This window comes from Electrona antarctica (assembly GCF_951216825.1).
Source record: "Electrona antarctica genome assembly, chromosome: 20".
Taxonomy (NCBI): Eukaryota; Metazoa; Chordata; class Actinopteri; order Myctophiformes; family Myctophidae; genus Electrona; species Electrona antarctica.
In genome coordinates, this window is record NC_136801.1 from 31,813,357 (window position 1) to 31,826,491 (window position 13,135).

At 43.5% G+C, this 13,135-nt stretch overlaps 1 protein-coding gene across 2 annotated transcripts; it reads left to right on the forward strand.

Moving 5' to 3' along the window:
- The first annotated feature begins 653 nt into the window (after positions 1-653).
- zbtb14 (zinc finger and BTB domain containing 14) lies at positions 654-12,223 on the forward strand. Of its 2 annotated transcripts, XM_079489768.1 has the most exons (10): positions 654-790; positions 3,174-3,362; positions 4,717-4,887; positions 5,493-5,597; positions 5,723-5,863; positions 6,508-6,761; positions 7,320-7,405; positions 8,031-8,170; positions 9,058-9,153; positions 9,850-12,223. In XM_079489768.1, exons 2-10 carry the CDS (start codon positions 3,174-3,176, stop codon positions 9,982-9,984), a joined length of 1,317 nt encoding a protein of 438 aa, XP_079345894.1. In that variant the 5' UTR covers positions 654-790; the 3' UTR covers positions 9,985-12,223. The 2 variants fall into 2 exon arrangements, with proteins under 2 accessions (XP_079345894.1, XP_079345895.1); XM_079489769.1 differs by lacking the exon at positions 5,723-5,863.
- Positions 12,224-13,135: the final 912 nt, after the last annotated feature.

The following is a 13,135-nucleotide window of genomic DNA, read 5'->3' on the forward strand; positions in this document are numbered from 1 at the left end:
GGCGGGACTGCGCAGCTCTATGCTTCTGGTACATGGGTAGGCCTATCTAGTGGTGTAGCGAATCTTGTAGACCAGGGCAGGCCCATTGCAAGTTGGTGTACTACTCTGTCTAGTCGTCAACCCTAAGCCATTCCAGCCTATCAAAATGGGCAGGGGTGAGGTGGGTTCTGGGACCATAAGGCCAAGTGGTAGCCCGACCAGTTTGTTTTGGGAAGTCTGGAGCCTTGTTTTAAGGGCCTTTGAGGTGCTGTGGCCTGTGGTACATGAGGTGAGGTGCATGGCTGCATGCATAGTCGTTAAGGAAAACCTAGGACTAGGAAAACAAGCCCAAAAGAAGCAACTAGGCCGCAGGGCCTACCGTAGTTGCTTCTTTTGGGAGCACTTTAAACATGAGCACTTTAAACCTATTCTTTTAGACACACATACAGGTATTTCGGGGTGCAAGCCTAAATAAGCATACCAATATTTACAAGCAACTTTACAGAAAAAGATGCCCAAGAGTGCTTATAATAAGCAGACAGTCACATGGCAACACTGCGTACACCGTACGTACGCGCGTTGGTCACGTGAACACGCCTCCGCTCGGTCACGTGTCGTGAACACGCCTCAAGTCTTTGCTGACGTGCTGGCGCAAAAAAGCGCGGCCCCGCCTCCCCCCTCTAAACCGCCTGTGTTGTGCTCGTCCTCGACACACAGTAGTAGTAACACACACACGCCACAAAAAAAACACACACACAAAGTAACATAAAAACTCTGCTCTTCGTCAAACACACACTTCTGTGACGAAAAGGTAAGAAATCCCCACGTCTTCTATCTTCGTCGTGCGTGCGTGTGTGTGTGTCTATGCGTGTTTTTGTGTGTGTTGTTTTGTGCGCGTCCTCGAGGCTCGAGCCTTTCAGTGGTCGTTCATGTTGTCTCGTTATGGCGGCCGCAGCTCGCGCTGCTCGGCTCCGCACCGAGGGCTCGAGCATTTTCTTTTCCTCCCGCACGGCACGTCTCTCGTGCCTGACCGTGGCCGGTCCCGCGTGTCGGTCGCACGCGGCGGGAGGCTCGAGCCTCCTTGGACTGGAGCGACCGAACGAACAGTGAGGACACTGAGGAGGTCGCTCCACAGGACGAAATCGAGAGGGATAGAGGGGGGGATGAAACGGCGATGCGAGCCGCCATGATGACCATCAAACTACTAGATGGAGGAGGAATGCCACTAGCGGAGTACAACAACTACTCCAGTCACTGAACGAAAATGTGGCAAACTTGCCGTGCGTGCTGTACAGTGTACACTACAGTGCACGCCTTCAAAGAATCTTATAAATAGAATGATAGTCCGCGTGTGTATATATATATATACGGTAAATCAATTGATACGCTGAGATGAGTCCGTCTCTATGGTGCTGCATGCCTGTAAATAGATAAGATGTGCCTGAATGGACATCCATCCATGATGATGATGATGAACATACAGTTACATGAGAGACCAGGCAACACGGCGCCCCCCCTCTCCCCCGTCGCTCAGTCTCGTGCGTGACTGACTGCCTGTTGACCGGAGGCAGTGAGGCAGTATCGGTTGTTTGGTTCGGTCATTAGGTCGGGTCACGAGCCCGAGCGCGAGCTCTCACGCTCTCTCTGTCTCTGTCTCTCTCTCTCTCTCTCTGAATCTTAAGCCTATAGCAGTTGGAATAATATCCATTAATGTAATAATAGTAATTATTAGCATTAATATGCTTGGATGTTTGTTATCTGCGCTCCAGGTGTGTCCAGTGGACCCTCAGAGGGGTCCCCACATTATTTGTTACACACACACACACACACACACACACACACACACACACACACACACACACGATATATCGCCACAGTATTATTATTATTGTTTACTCACTCTGTTATGTCTCACAGGAGGGCTGTGGGCAGTTCAGAAACAAAAAAATCACACCCGTGTGAAGTGAGGGGCGCTAATATATTAAGTCTAATGAGACTACGTATCTACTCATGTTGATTAGGTCATGTAATGGTGATGTAAAACAAATGGTGCAAACACAAACATTAAACGCCATTAACAATAAAGAGACAATATGACGTAATGAGGGACAATATGATGTAAATTTTCCCTTCATTGTCAATGGCGTTTTTAAAACAAACATTGAACTAAAAACATACATTAGTAGCACCCCTCAAAAATGGTACCATGTTATTTATAATGAGCAATAGGACCACTTATATGAAGATAGGTGAAGTGGTCCTTTAAGCCCAGTCCACAACAATGATTTGCAGCGCAATGAGGTTCAACTTGCAACCAGTTGCAGCGGTCTGGCAATTTTGGGAAGTGGTTGCAGTTAATTTGTGTTGTGAAATCAATGGTGTGGACTGGGCTTAATGTGCAGTTAATATAAATCATTCAGTCAAACATTATTACAGCCGTGGCCAATAGAAGACATACAAAACAAGACACAACCATGTGTCAAAATCGCGGGGGTCCGCGGATCGCAGAGGTAGGCTGCGTGGGGGTCCGAATGTGTTACTGTTAAATCAGCGGGTGTGCTCCGGACTCGTGTGCTCTGCTTTGCTGCCGCGACCGTTTCGACTATGGCATTCAACGTGTCTGGTTGCGTCCCCCCCTCTATGGGTTGCGTAGAAAGGCAGCCAATCAGAACTACGCGTCAGTATGACGATATGTCGAAGTTTTCTTGGCTATTCATTGACCAGTGCTTTTCAAGCCACTGGTAAAAAAAACCAAAATACAAAGATTCATAAAAATCTAAAAAGCCCACATAAAAGAAAATATAAAAGGCACACGTACCAGTGTTTCCACATGTGAGACAACGGGGTGCACTAGGCTCTGCACAGATTCACCGTGACCTCATCTGAGCAATAGTGGAATTTCCTGACTAGTACTACCATAATAGCTTTTGCATATTATTATAACATTTGGTGCTGTCTGTACATGTCAGAATCTTCTTTTATCAGTTTTATCAGTTCTGCTTGCCTATCATCCTGTCAGGGTTTATTTCTCAACAATGACCTGCTCACCATTCATTACCCTGCTTATTACATGGCAATTAATATATTGACACAAACTGTTCCAAAACGGTTTCATTGATTTTTTTTCAAAAGGATTTAATTATTGTGGTAAGTGTAAGTGTAATATATTGTGTTGTGTGTATTTACTGTTCCAGATGTCAGAGACGGTTAAGTACATAGATGGTGAGCATAAGAGTATCTTTCTGAAGCTGTTGAATGAACAGCGCTTGGAGGGAGAACACTGCGACATCGCTGTCGTTGTGGAAGACGTCAAGTTCCGGGCTCACCGCTGTGTCCTGGCTGCCTGCTCCAATTACTTCAAGAAACTCTTTAAAAAACACGAGGTTTGTGCTACTTCTACTACGTCACACCAGCTTGTTCAGTCTGTTTTGAGTCCCTGACGCTGTGACCCCCAGCAGGCTGTAGCAAAAAAGAGGGCACCTGGCAGCCATTACAGATCGATAGAACTAGACCGGTGCCCGGCTGTAGAGCACCGAGTCGGTAACGATGGAAGTTGGAGATCCATGCCCCACCCGGCTATGCAATACCCGGTGTACCTGAGTACCCGTTCCACCCACCTGTCTGTGTCCCTTTTATGCCCATATAGACATTTCTGTATCTGTATCTGTCTCTGTGTCCTTTATTCCTATATGGAGTTCTGTGTCAGGCATGCCCAAATATGGAGTGTTGTGACGTCAGAACAGGCCAGCTCCATACAGTATATGGAGCCTGGGCAGGGGCCCTGTCCAGCAGTATTAATTTTGTTGACTAAGACTAAGTCGACTAAGGTTTTTCAGAAGACTAAATAGGACTAAGACTAAATGGTGTGTTATTCAAATGACTAAGACTAAATCTTTTCTGGCAAAATTAACATTGCATTAAGACTAAAGACTAAGTCGACTAAGGTTTATCAGAAGACAAAATAGGACTAAAACTAAATCAAGACTAAATCAAAGTATTGTGAAAAAATTAACACTGCTGTCCAGAGCCCGGGCAGAGCCCATTTGTGGCGGTTCTGGCCAACCGTGGGTTGACTTGACACCGGGTACTGCACTCCCTGTGGGGGTGTAGAACACGTGGGTCGAATTTGAAGTCGGTGGGGCGAACGGTTCACAAGTTACGTGCATTACAGCCGTACACACGTACAGACGGATGTATAGACAGACGTATAGAGACATGGTGCATTTATAGATAGATATCTGCACTGCATGTTGTTACACACACTGAAGGACCTGAGCCTCCTCAGCTTGCGATCAGTTAGTTTCAAATAACTGATAGTGTACAAATAGAACCAATTAAGGATCCGTAAAGGCTCATTCATAGTCTGGATTTTCGGCGGTGAGGTGACCACCGGAGCTGAAATAACGTTGAGCGGTGGTGAGTAAAAACAGAGAGAAGGGCTGGGGCAGTGGCGGTGGTTTGCTCTTCACCGCGGCTCGTGAAGTCATGTTGTAGTTCGGTGGTCACCTCACCACCGAAAATCCAGACTATGAAGCTTAAGGCTCCATTTTAGTTAGAGTGTAAGAATTAACACTGAGAAGTTTACATTGCAGATTGGGGAACCAAAGCTATTTCCAAACATATTTAGAGTTTTACATTTTCAGGGGTTTACAGACCAGTCCGGTCAGACGTTGAGAAACTGTGTTAAAACACCATATCTATCTTTCTCTCTCTGTGCGTGTGTGTGTCTGTCTACAGGTGGACAGTTCATCGGTCATAGAGATAGATTTCATACGCAGTGACATCTTCGAGGAGGTGTTAAACTACATGTACACGTCCAGGATCTCCGTCAAGAAGAGAGACGTCAACCTCATGATGTCCTCGGGTCAAATACTGGGCATCCGTTTCCTGGATAAACTCTGCTCCCAGGTGACGTGCACGCACACAGGCCTGGACGATGCGACAATATCACCATCATTTCAAACCTTTGCCGCACGCACGCACGCATGCACGCACGCACGCACGCACGCACGCACGCACGCACGCATACACTGTGTGTTTATCAGACTAATTCATTTTAGTCTATTTTAAAAAAAAAAATCTATTCGAATTATTTTGTGTCAATTCAGTGAGATCTACAAGCTCATAATTCACACAATAGTTGAGGCCAGTGAAGATTCTTTACCTCTTGCATACTCACTACACACACATGCACGCACGTCGTGCTCACAGCACAATTAACATTTACATGATAAGCTTCGAGTCAAAGCTGTAGTTTTCTGTAACAGATTATATGCATAGAGTTATAAAGGATAGAGGGCGGACTGCCCCACCCCCTGCTATTCATTTCAATGGAAGTTGCTCAGTGGCGTTTTGAAGCACCCGGAAGAACGCTCTACTTCCACACTTATTTCGATTTGCGGAAGTGCTCAATGTTAAACTCCAGCTGCACGGGGTTTCCTCGTGCTAAATGCACAGGTCCGCCTGCAGTCCCAGCTCTCGGCCTAGCATAACATTGAAATATGCTCTCCCAGAAACGGGACTTGTCAGCGGAGGAGAAAGATAAGTTCCCATACGACATCGTCAAGATGGCGCTCCCCCCGGAAGCTCAGCTGGCAGAAGACGGCGATGTTACAGAGGTACGTGTGCACGCACGCACGCACGCACGCACGCACGCAGGCAGACAGACAGACAGACAGACAGACAGACAGACACGCCAAGCAAGCAGCCCCACCTCTCATTGTGTGTGTGTGTGTGTTTCCAGGTGCAGGTTTTGGGCGATGACACGCCCACTGCTGATGACCTCGTAGAGGGATCAGGCAATCAGGAACTAGATAAATCTCCCAGCGCAGCGCTCAGAGTCCAGGAGGCCATCCTTAAACTGACCAGCGAAGAAATTCACAAGGTACACGCAGGCAGGCAGGCAGGCAGACAGACAGACAGACAGGCCCACAGTGTATACACATGTTTCAATGTATTTCATAGGAAAAAAAACAAGGTTCTGGGTACTCGATTGTACCTACAGAGGTCTTCCTTAAGGCAAGATGCATACTATAATACACACAGAAAGACTCCCAATAAACAGTGCTAGAACACCCATTGGTAGCAGGTAGCAACCAATTTCGACTAATCGTACGTCAATCAATGTTCCACATTCAATTCTACAGACATGGATGTAGACAGACACTAGAGGGCACTGCTGTGTCTTGTATACACTAAACAAGAGGCTGACAACCTTTTTAACGCAAAGTTCCACTTATTTTCTTTCTTGATGTCTTGACTCGACAGCAAAGTAAAATATTTAACAGCTATTGATTGTTCATATACGCTGCAGTAAAACTTTTAAGAAACAATTTATTTCGGGTTACGTGGTTATTGGGGGGGTCGACCGATCTAATTCATTTAGTAAAAAGGTATACAAGTAAAGGGACATGCTAGCTCATTAGCTTGTTACATGCTGGCAATTTTAGCTGTACACACATTCACAGCTAACTGCATACTGTCTCCCTCACCACCTGTCTCTCTCTCTCTCATGTCTGTCTCCGTCAGGTCGCCTGTTACGACCAGGACGTCGTTTCGGAGCTGGACGCGGAGCCTAAGGATTTGGGGGCGGGGCATCATCACACCACCCAGACACTGTCATTCGCCGAGACCATCGGCGGGAGCGGCATTAAGGATGAGCAGGCGAGCGGCTGGACGTCGGGGACCACGGACATGAAGTTTGAATATTTACTGTACGGCCACCGAGACCAGCTGGCCTGTCCCATCTGTGGAAAGCACTTCCTGGACGAGAACCGACTGCGGTACGTAAAGTACTAGTTAATTGCGACTGTAGGTCGCAGTTTACTATGAAAACCTGCATTTCATGTCAGTCAGTCTGTCACGCCTCGTGACACGCTCCATATATGGCCGTCTCCATAATATGAAGATCACAACACTGACCTCATCAAACCCTGGATAGCCATACATGGAGAAGACTGGATCATCACCTAGATCTGCATACGGAGCCAGCCAGCAACTCTACATGTTGACCTCATCAAATCCTTAGATACATATATGGAGCTGACCTGTTCTGACATTCCATAATGTTGATCCCTCCCCACCTGTCCTTCCTCTTCGATGTCTCCCTTTTGACTGATGCCTGTCCACTAGAGTTCTCAACAGGCCCGAAAATTAAGGCCCGACCCTACCTCGGTCCTAACTGGGCCCCAACTGGGCTGGCCCGAGGCCCCGCCTGGCCTTACTAATTAGCACACATTTTACGCCCGAAAACGTCAATTAAAAAAAGAAAGAAAAAAGGGTCCATATAATAGGCATTTGGCATGTTGTTTACATGTTGTTTCCTCTCCTATCTCCTCCAGTAAACATGAGAAGCTACATTCTGCAGAGCGGCCGTTCGTCTGTGAGGTCTGCAGCAAAGCATTCACCACACACGCTCACCTAAAAGGTACAAAGATTATTATTATTATTTGTTATTCTGAACGGGAACCCCTTTTGGTGTTTTAAGCATCATGTTACACTTTAGCTATTGAAAAATAGCAGATCTACAAGCTCATAGCGAGCTTGTAGATACGAGCTTGTAGATCTGCTATTTTTTGAAAAATCGTGAAAATGTGGTGCAAATCTTTGAATATATATTCTTTCAGAGCGAACGTTTTTAACTCATATTTTTGCTTCTGGTGAGGGTCCCTGGAACAACATATTTTCAGATGGGGGTCGGCAGCCAATAACATATACTTTTGGGGGTCATTGACATGAAAATGTTTGAGAACGACAGAAAACTGTCAGGATTTAGACGACATTTGTAGAATCGTCATCAGGTCTAAATGGGTTAAATAATACGCACGCACACGTCATTAGAGGTGAAGATTTAAATAAATATATCCTATATCTACAAGCTTGTAATGTGTCACAATGCTTTTAGATTTACTATTTTTGCAAAATGTTCGCCCCCAGAATAGGGATTCTATGGTTCATGTACCTAATGCCTTTGTTGTTGTTGTGAAACAAATGAAGTTATTAACATAGTTACATTCTACGGATTGTGTGTGTGTGCGTGCGTGTGTGTTTAGAACATTTAAAGATCCACACAGGGTTCAAACCGTACCGCTGTGATGTGTGTGGCAAGTCGTTCATCAGAGCTCCAGACCTGAAGAAGCATGAGCGTGTCCATAGCAACGAGAGACCCTTCGCCTGTCAGATGTGCGATAAGGTCTGTCTGTCTGTCTGTCTTAACCCCCTTATGCCCACTGACGTAATTGACGCGAGCGTTTAATTCCCTATAATCGGGGGCTTAACCCATTTTGACCTGAGATCAGATTCTAAAAATGTATTTTTTTCTGAAAAAGCTGTTTCTATGTCAGTGGTTCTTCGATTTTTCAAAAATAGTAGATCTACAAGCTCATAGCGTGCCACCGAGTGGCGCGCTATGAGCTTGTAGATCTACTATAGGACTTGCCGTGTCAGAATGAGATATAGTGTGTATATCACAGATTTTTCTATTGGCATTAAAATAACGAATTAAACATATGAATAGTGCAGGCAGAAGGCACAATCCACTGTTAATTAGGCTGGCCATAAGCCAGTTAAAGTGGCGCTAACCTGTGTAGTTACCCAGTCACGATGTAACTCCAAATATTGGAGAGATATCTTTAATTAGTTGCTCTGTTGATTAGAAATTGATATTCAAAAATAGTCTCCTCATTGAGTCACATGAGACAGGCCCCAAAGTCACTCTTATAGCACATAAACCAACGCATACAAAACGGATTCTGCCAATATAGAACATCACAAAACCTGCTACAGCATTTTATTTTGAAGAAAAGTGTCAATCTCATGATGATGTTGCTGTTAGAAATAACAAAATCGACGTGAATGTGTCTTTAAATATCTTTATAATTGGCAAAAGCAGCTTTGTTTTGTTTTCTTCATGTGCAAAAAGAGTTTATTTGGCAGCTGTAACACCATGCAATGTGAACCAATGTGGTTTATTCATCAATGGAGCAACTACACCAATATGTGCAATATGTTACATCAGGCAAGGTAACTACTAAAACCCAAATATTTTCCTCCTCTCCTCTGTCTGTCTATCCTCTGCAGGCATTTAAACATAAGTCTCATCTTAAAGACCATGAGAGGAGACATCGAGGAGAGAAACCCTTTGTTTGTGGCTCCTGTACCAAAGCCTTTGCTAAGGTAATATTAATGCACAATGCTACAACTGCTACCAATATTACTGCTACTACTGCAACCATAATATCGCTATCCTGGGCGGCAAACAATCAGCAAATATACATATACATGGGAAGTGCTTCACACACCAGTGTGAAGCAATGGCTCCGCAGACAAAAGTGATTTGTCTGCGGAGCCATTATTGTGACTTGAAGCCCCTCATTGATCCCTGCAACGGAGTCTGTGAGCCAATACGATCTCAGTGAAAGTGGAAGAATCCCCCCTCAAATTATTGAAAGTGCATTGGCCCAGGCGCACACCATGCTTGGTTATTGGACTTGCGTTTCCTTACGGATCTGACAACAAAACTGAATTACAAGGGAAAGACTGAGGTATCGTTAACTTGTGAGTGCAGTCGAGGCATTTAAAGTGAAGCTCTCGGTTTCGAGCTGCGCGGCTGACACACTTCCCAATTATTTTAAAAGGGTCACAAAACGTCACAGTCAAGACTGCATCCTAAACAATTGTGTGTGTGTGTGTGTGTGTGTGTGTGTGTGTGTGTGTGTGTGTGTGTGTGTGTGTGTGTGTGTGTGTGTGTGTGTGTGTGTGTGTGTGTGTGTGTGTGTGTGTGTGTGTGTGTGTGTGTGTGTGTGTGTGTGTGTGTGTGTGTGTGTGTGTGTGTGTGTGTGTGTGTGTGTGTGTGTGTGTGCGTGCTTCCAGGCGTCGGACCTGAAGCGACATGAAAACAACATGCACAGCGAAAGGAAACAGTTGACCTCTGACCCTGACGCACTACAAGCTGCCGCCATGGCAGCCGAGGCACAACAGCAACTAGACACAATCACGTGTACATAACATCCCACAATAACACGAATAACATATTAAAATACACATACACATACAAACATACTTTGCTAGATTATTTCTCTGTTGTAACAATGCTTCTTGGCAATAACATTTATACCGATGGAAAGCCGATTTCCCTAAATCATTTGTAGGGAACATGCATTTGTGGGATGAGCAGCACAGCTGAGTAGGGCTTTAAGCAACTAGTCGACTATTCAACTAGTCGACTAGTAAATCCACTAGTCAACCTTGTTGGTACTAGCTGACTAAATATATATTTTTATTTTTCCCCGATTTTGTAGGCCTCAAGATCAGGTAGATTATAGTTATAGTCACCAATGTACACAGTTTTTAAATGTACACATATTTATTTCCATCTTTTAATTTTTTTTATTATTATTTTCCTTTTTTACATAATAGGTATAGTTAAACAACTAGTCGACAACTAGTCAACTAGTAAAAATGACTAGAAGTGAATGCCCTACAGCTGAGGATGCGCGTTGTCCCCATGAAAGACACTCAAACTCTCCAAAATAATCTTGTTTTGAGCTTCCTAGTATTTAGTTCAGAGTAGGTTCCTAAGGGGAGAGACAGAGCCCAGGATGTCTTGGGCTGTTCCCCTCTCTGAAAAAGAAAAGAAAACGCTAGCAGTTGTATGGTAAAATGAAGGCCTGGAATAGTGGAATTTATGAATGGTGTGGACTCTGTTAATAATGGGGAGATACTGAAACCCCAGGTACTCCCATGTACCCGACACTGGTATATGGGGCAGCCAGCTCAAAACGAGTCAATACAAGGGAAGCTTTCCAATGGTATTATACGTAAATTGTTGTTTCAACAGGGAAATAATCTACCAAACTCATTTTGTGTTATGTTAATGTCCATAACATCCCTTAATAATGTGCTCATAACATTGCATAATATGTATATAAACATCCCATAATAATAGGTAGGTACATAAGATCCAATATGTTTTGCGTACTAATCTAAAGAATGTCCTATTGCAATGTGTAAAGAAAATCCCATATTGATCTGTACGAGGGCCAAAATAAGCATTTTCAGCGCCGCTCCGCTGAGCTTTGATTTTATAAATCATAAAAAAAAAAAAAAAACAGCATTCAAAACTGTTAAGATACATTCACACCTATGGTATGTTATTGACGAGAATTGAACTTTATACATTATGATTTCCTTCCTCCTTTGAAATGAAAGTGTTAATTTGAATGGGAATGGAAGCACATTTACAGTACATGAGCTGTCAGATTATTTACTAGAAATGGATTAAACACTTCAACCGTAGCATCCTATTCTTGGGGTGAACATTCGGCGACAATACGATGTACAAGATCTGGCAAAAACGTAAAGGTTTCATGACATTAATTTTTCTTTTTCGTTTTTCTTTTAGGTTTTATGACCTCAATTTCACCCAAAAAACCTGAACTTTGAACATTCTGTGGCATGGAGTTTTCTCTGGGGTTTGGAAGCCTTTTAGAGCTGCAATGAAAACAGGCAAAACAGTGAAAACGGTGACACCTGCTGGCAAATCCCATTGACATTGAATCCCATTGACATGTATGGATTTGCTGGCTCTTACATCACAAACAGCAGGAAAATCAGAGCACTTGTTTGAGCCAGAAAACCCCACAGAAAATCTACGGAATGTTAAAAGTACAGGTTTTTTTAGGCGAATTGAGCTCAGAAAACCTAATTTCTTTTTTTTTTTTTTTTTTTTTAATTACAAAAATGTCACAATCTGTTTAACGTATGTGGTTGGTAGGCTAGTCAAGTCCTACAGTAATAATGTATATTAAAGTTATTTTAACATGATGAAAGAGTATATTTAAATTGATCAAGTTAGCAATAGGACACATCTTCCTTAAACCCCTAATCTTGGATACTTAAAAAGAAAGACAATGTTTGAGAGCCACTGGTTTGTTTAACAATATTAGGAAACAAGACCAATTAAGCAACCACACTTTAGTTAGAAACATCCCAAAAAAACCGCAACTACCATTTACAAGCAACTTTAGTTGCAACTTTAGAGTGCATTTCCCAACACACCCATAGTTAGGATCCTCGTCTCCTTTCTCCCAGCTCATGTCCTCATCTCCTCCTACTTTATTGTTTTGTTTGTTTCAGATTCTGTAAATATCTACTGTTTTGTGTCTCAATGACTTCGTGTCATTTCTAATGGATGTTGATTGTCTTGTCACGGTTACAGATGTAATAAACGAGGTTGATCTATCAATGATGTCAGCTTTGTCATTGTGAACCGCGTGGTACCCTCTGTGTCACCATATGGTAATATGGCTGAAAGTGTCTGTGTTTTGAGAAACCATGTAAGTTAACAGTGGTTCCCAAAGTGGGGTCCGGGGACCCCCAGGGGTCCTTGAGGGTGTTCCATGGGGTCCCCATCTAAATGATAGTTAGGAATAGGAACCAAATGGACCCTTATGGGTCTGTAATTCTGAGAGTGTACAAATGGAACCAAATCCATTTGTACACTCAGAGTTAAATTGACAGTGACGTTACAATATAAATTGGGGGTCCCAGAGATAGAAATGCCATTAAGGGGGTCTGTAGACTAATGCATGTCAAACAGGGGGTCCTTGAAATTAAACGGGTTGAGAATCTATTCTAGAGCCGTAATAATCTTCTCTTATGGGGGTCCCTGGCATATCTCTTCAAATTGGGGGTCCCCGGGCTAATTAGTGTCAATTTGGGGGTCCTTGACTTGAAAAAGTTTGGGAACCACTGGTTAAGAAAATATAACAAAAGTGCTCCTGTATCAGATGGTATAAAACATGAGCTACGAAACAGTGGATCCAGGCACAGGTAAAAACAAGGTTCCAGCCTGTATATAGTGCTTATCCATATGGGACTTTATCGAGACCTTTGGTGGATGACTGAAGTTGGATAATGTTTTATGTATTTTGGTCAATCTACAAGCTCACATGTCATGATGTCACACTGCGGCACATTGTGAGATCTATTTTCACAATTCTTTTAATATTTTTTATTTTGTTTTTCCACATTCAATACAGCAATTGCTCGATATTACAAATAAAATGTATTTACTTGAGTATACTTTGTAGTTTGCACGCCACTGGTATTGACTTTAACACTTCAGGTTCACACAAGAGTCTTGTCGGTGTTTTAT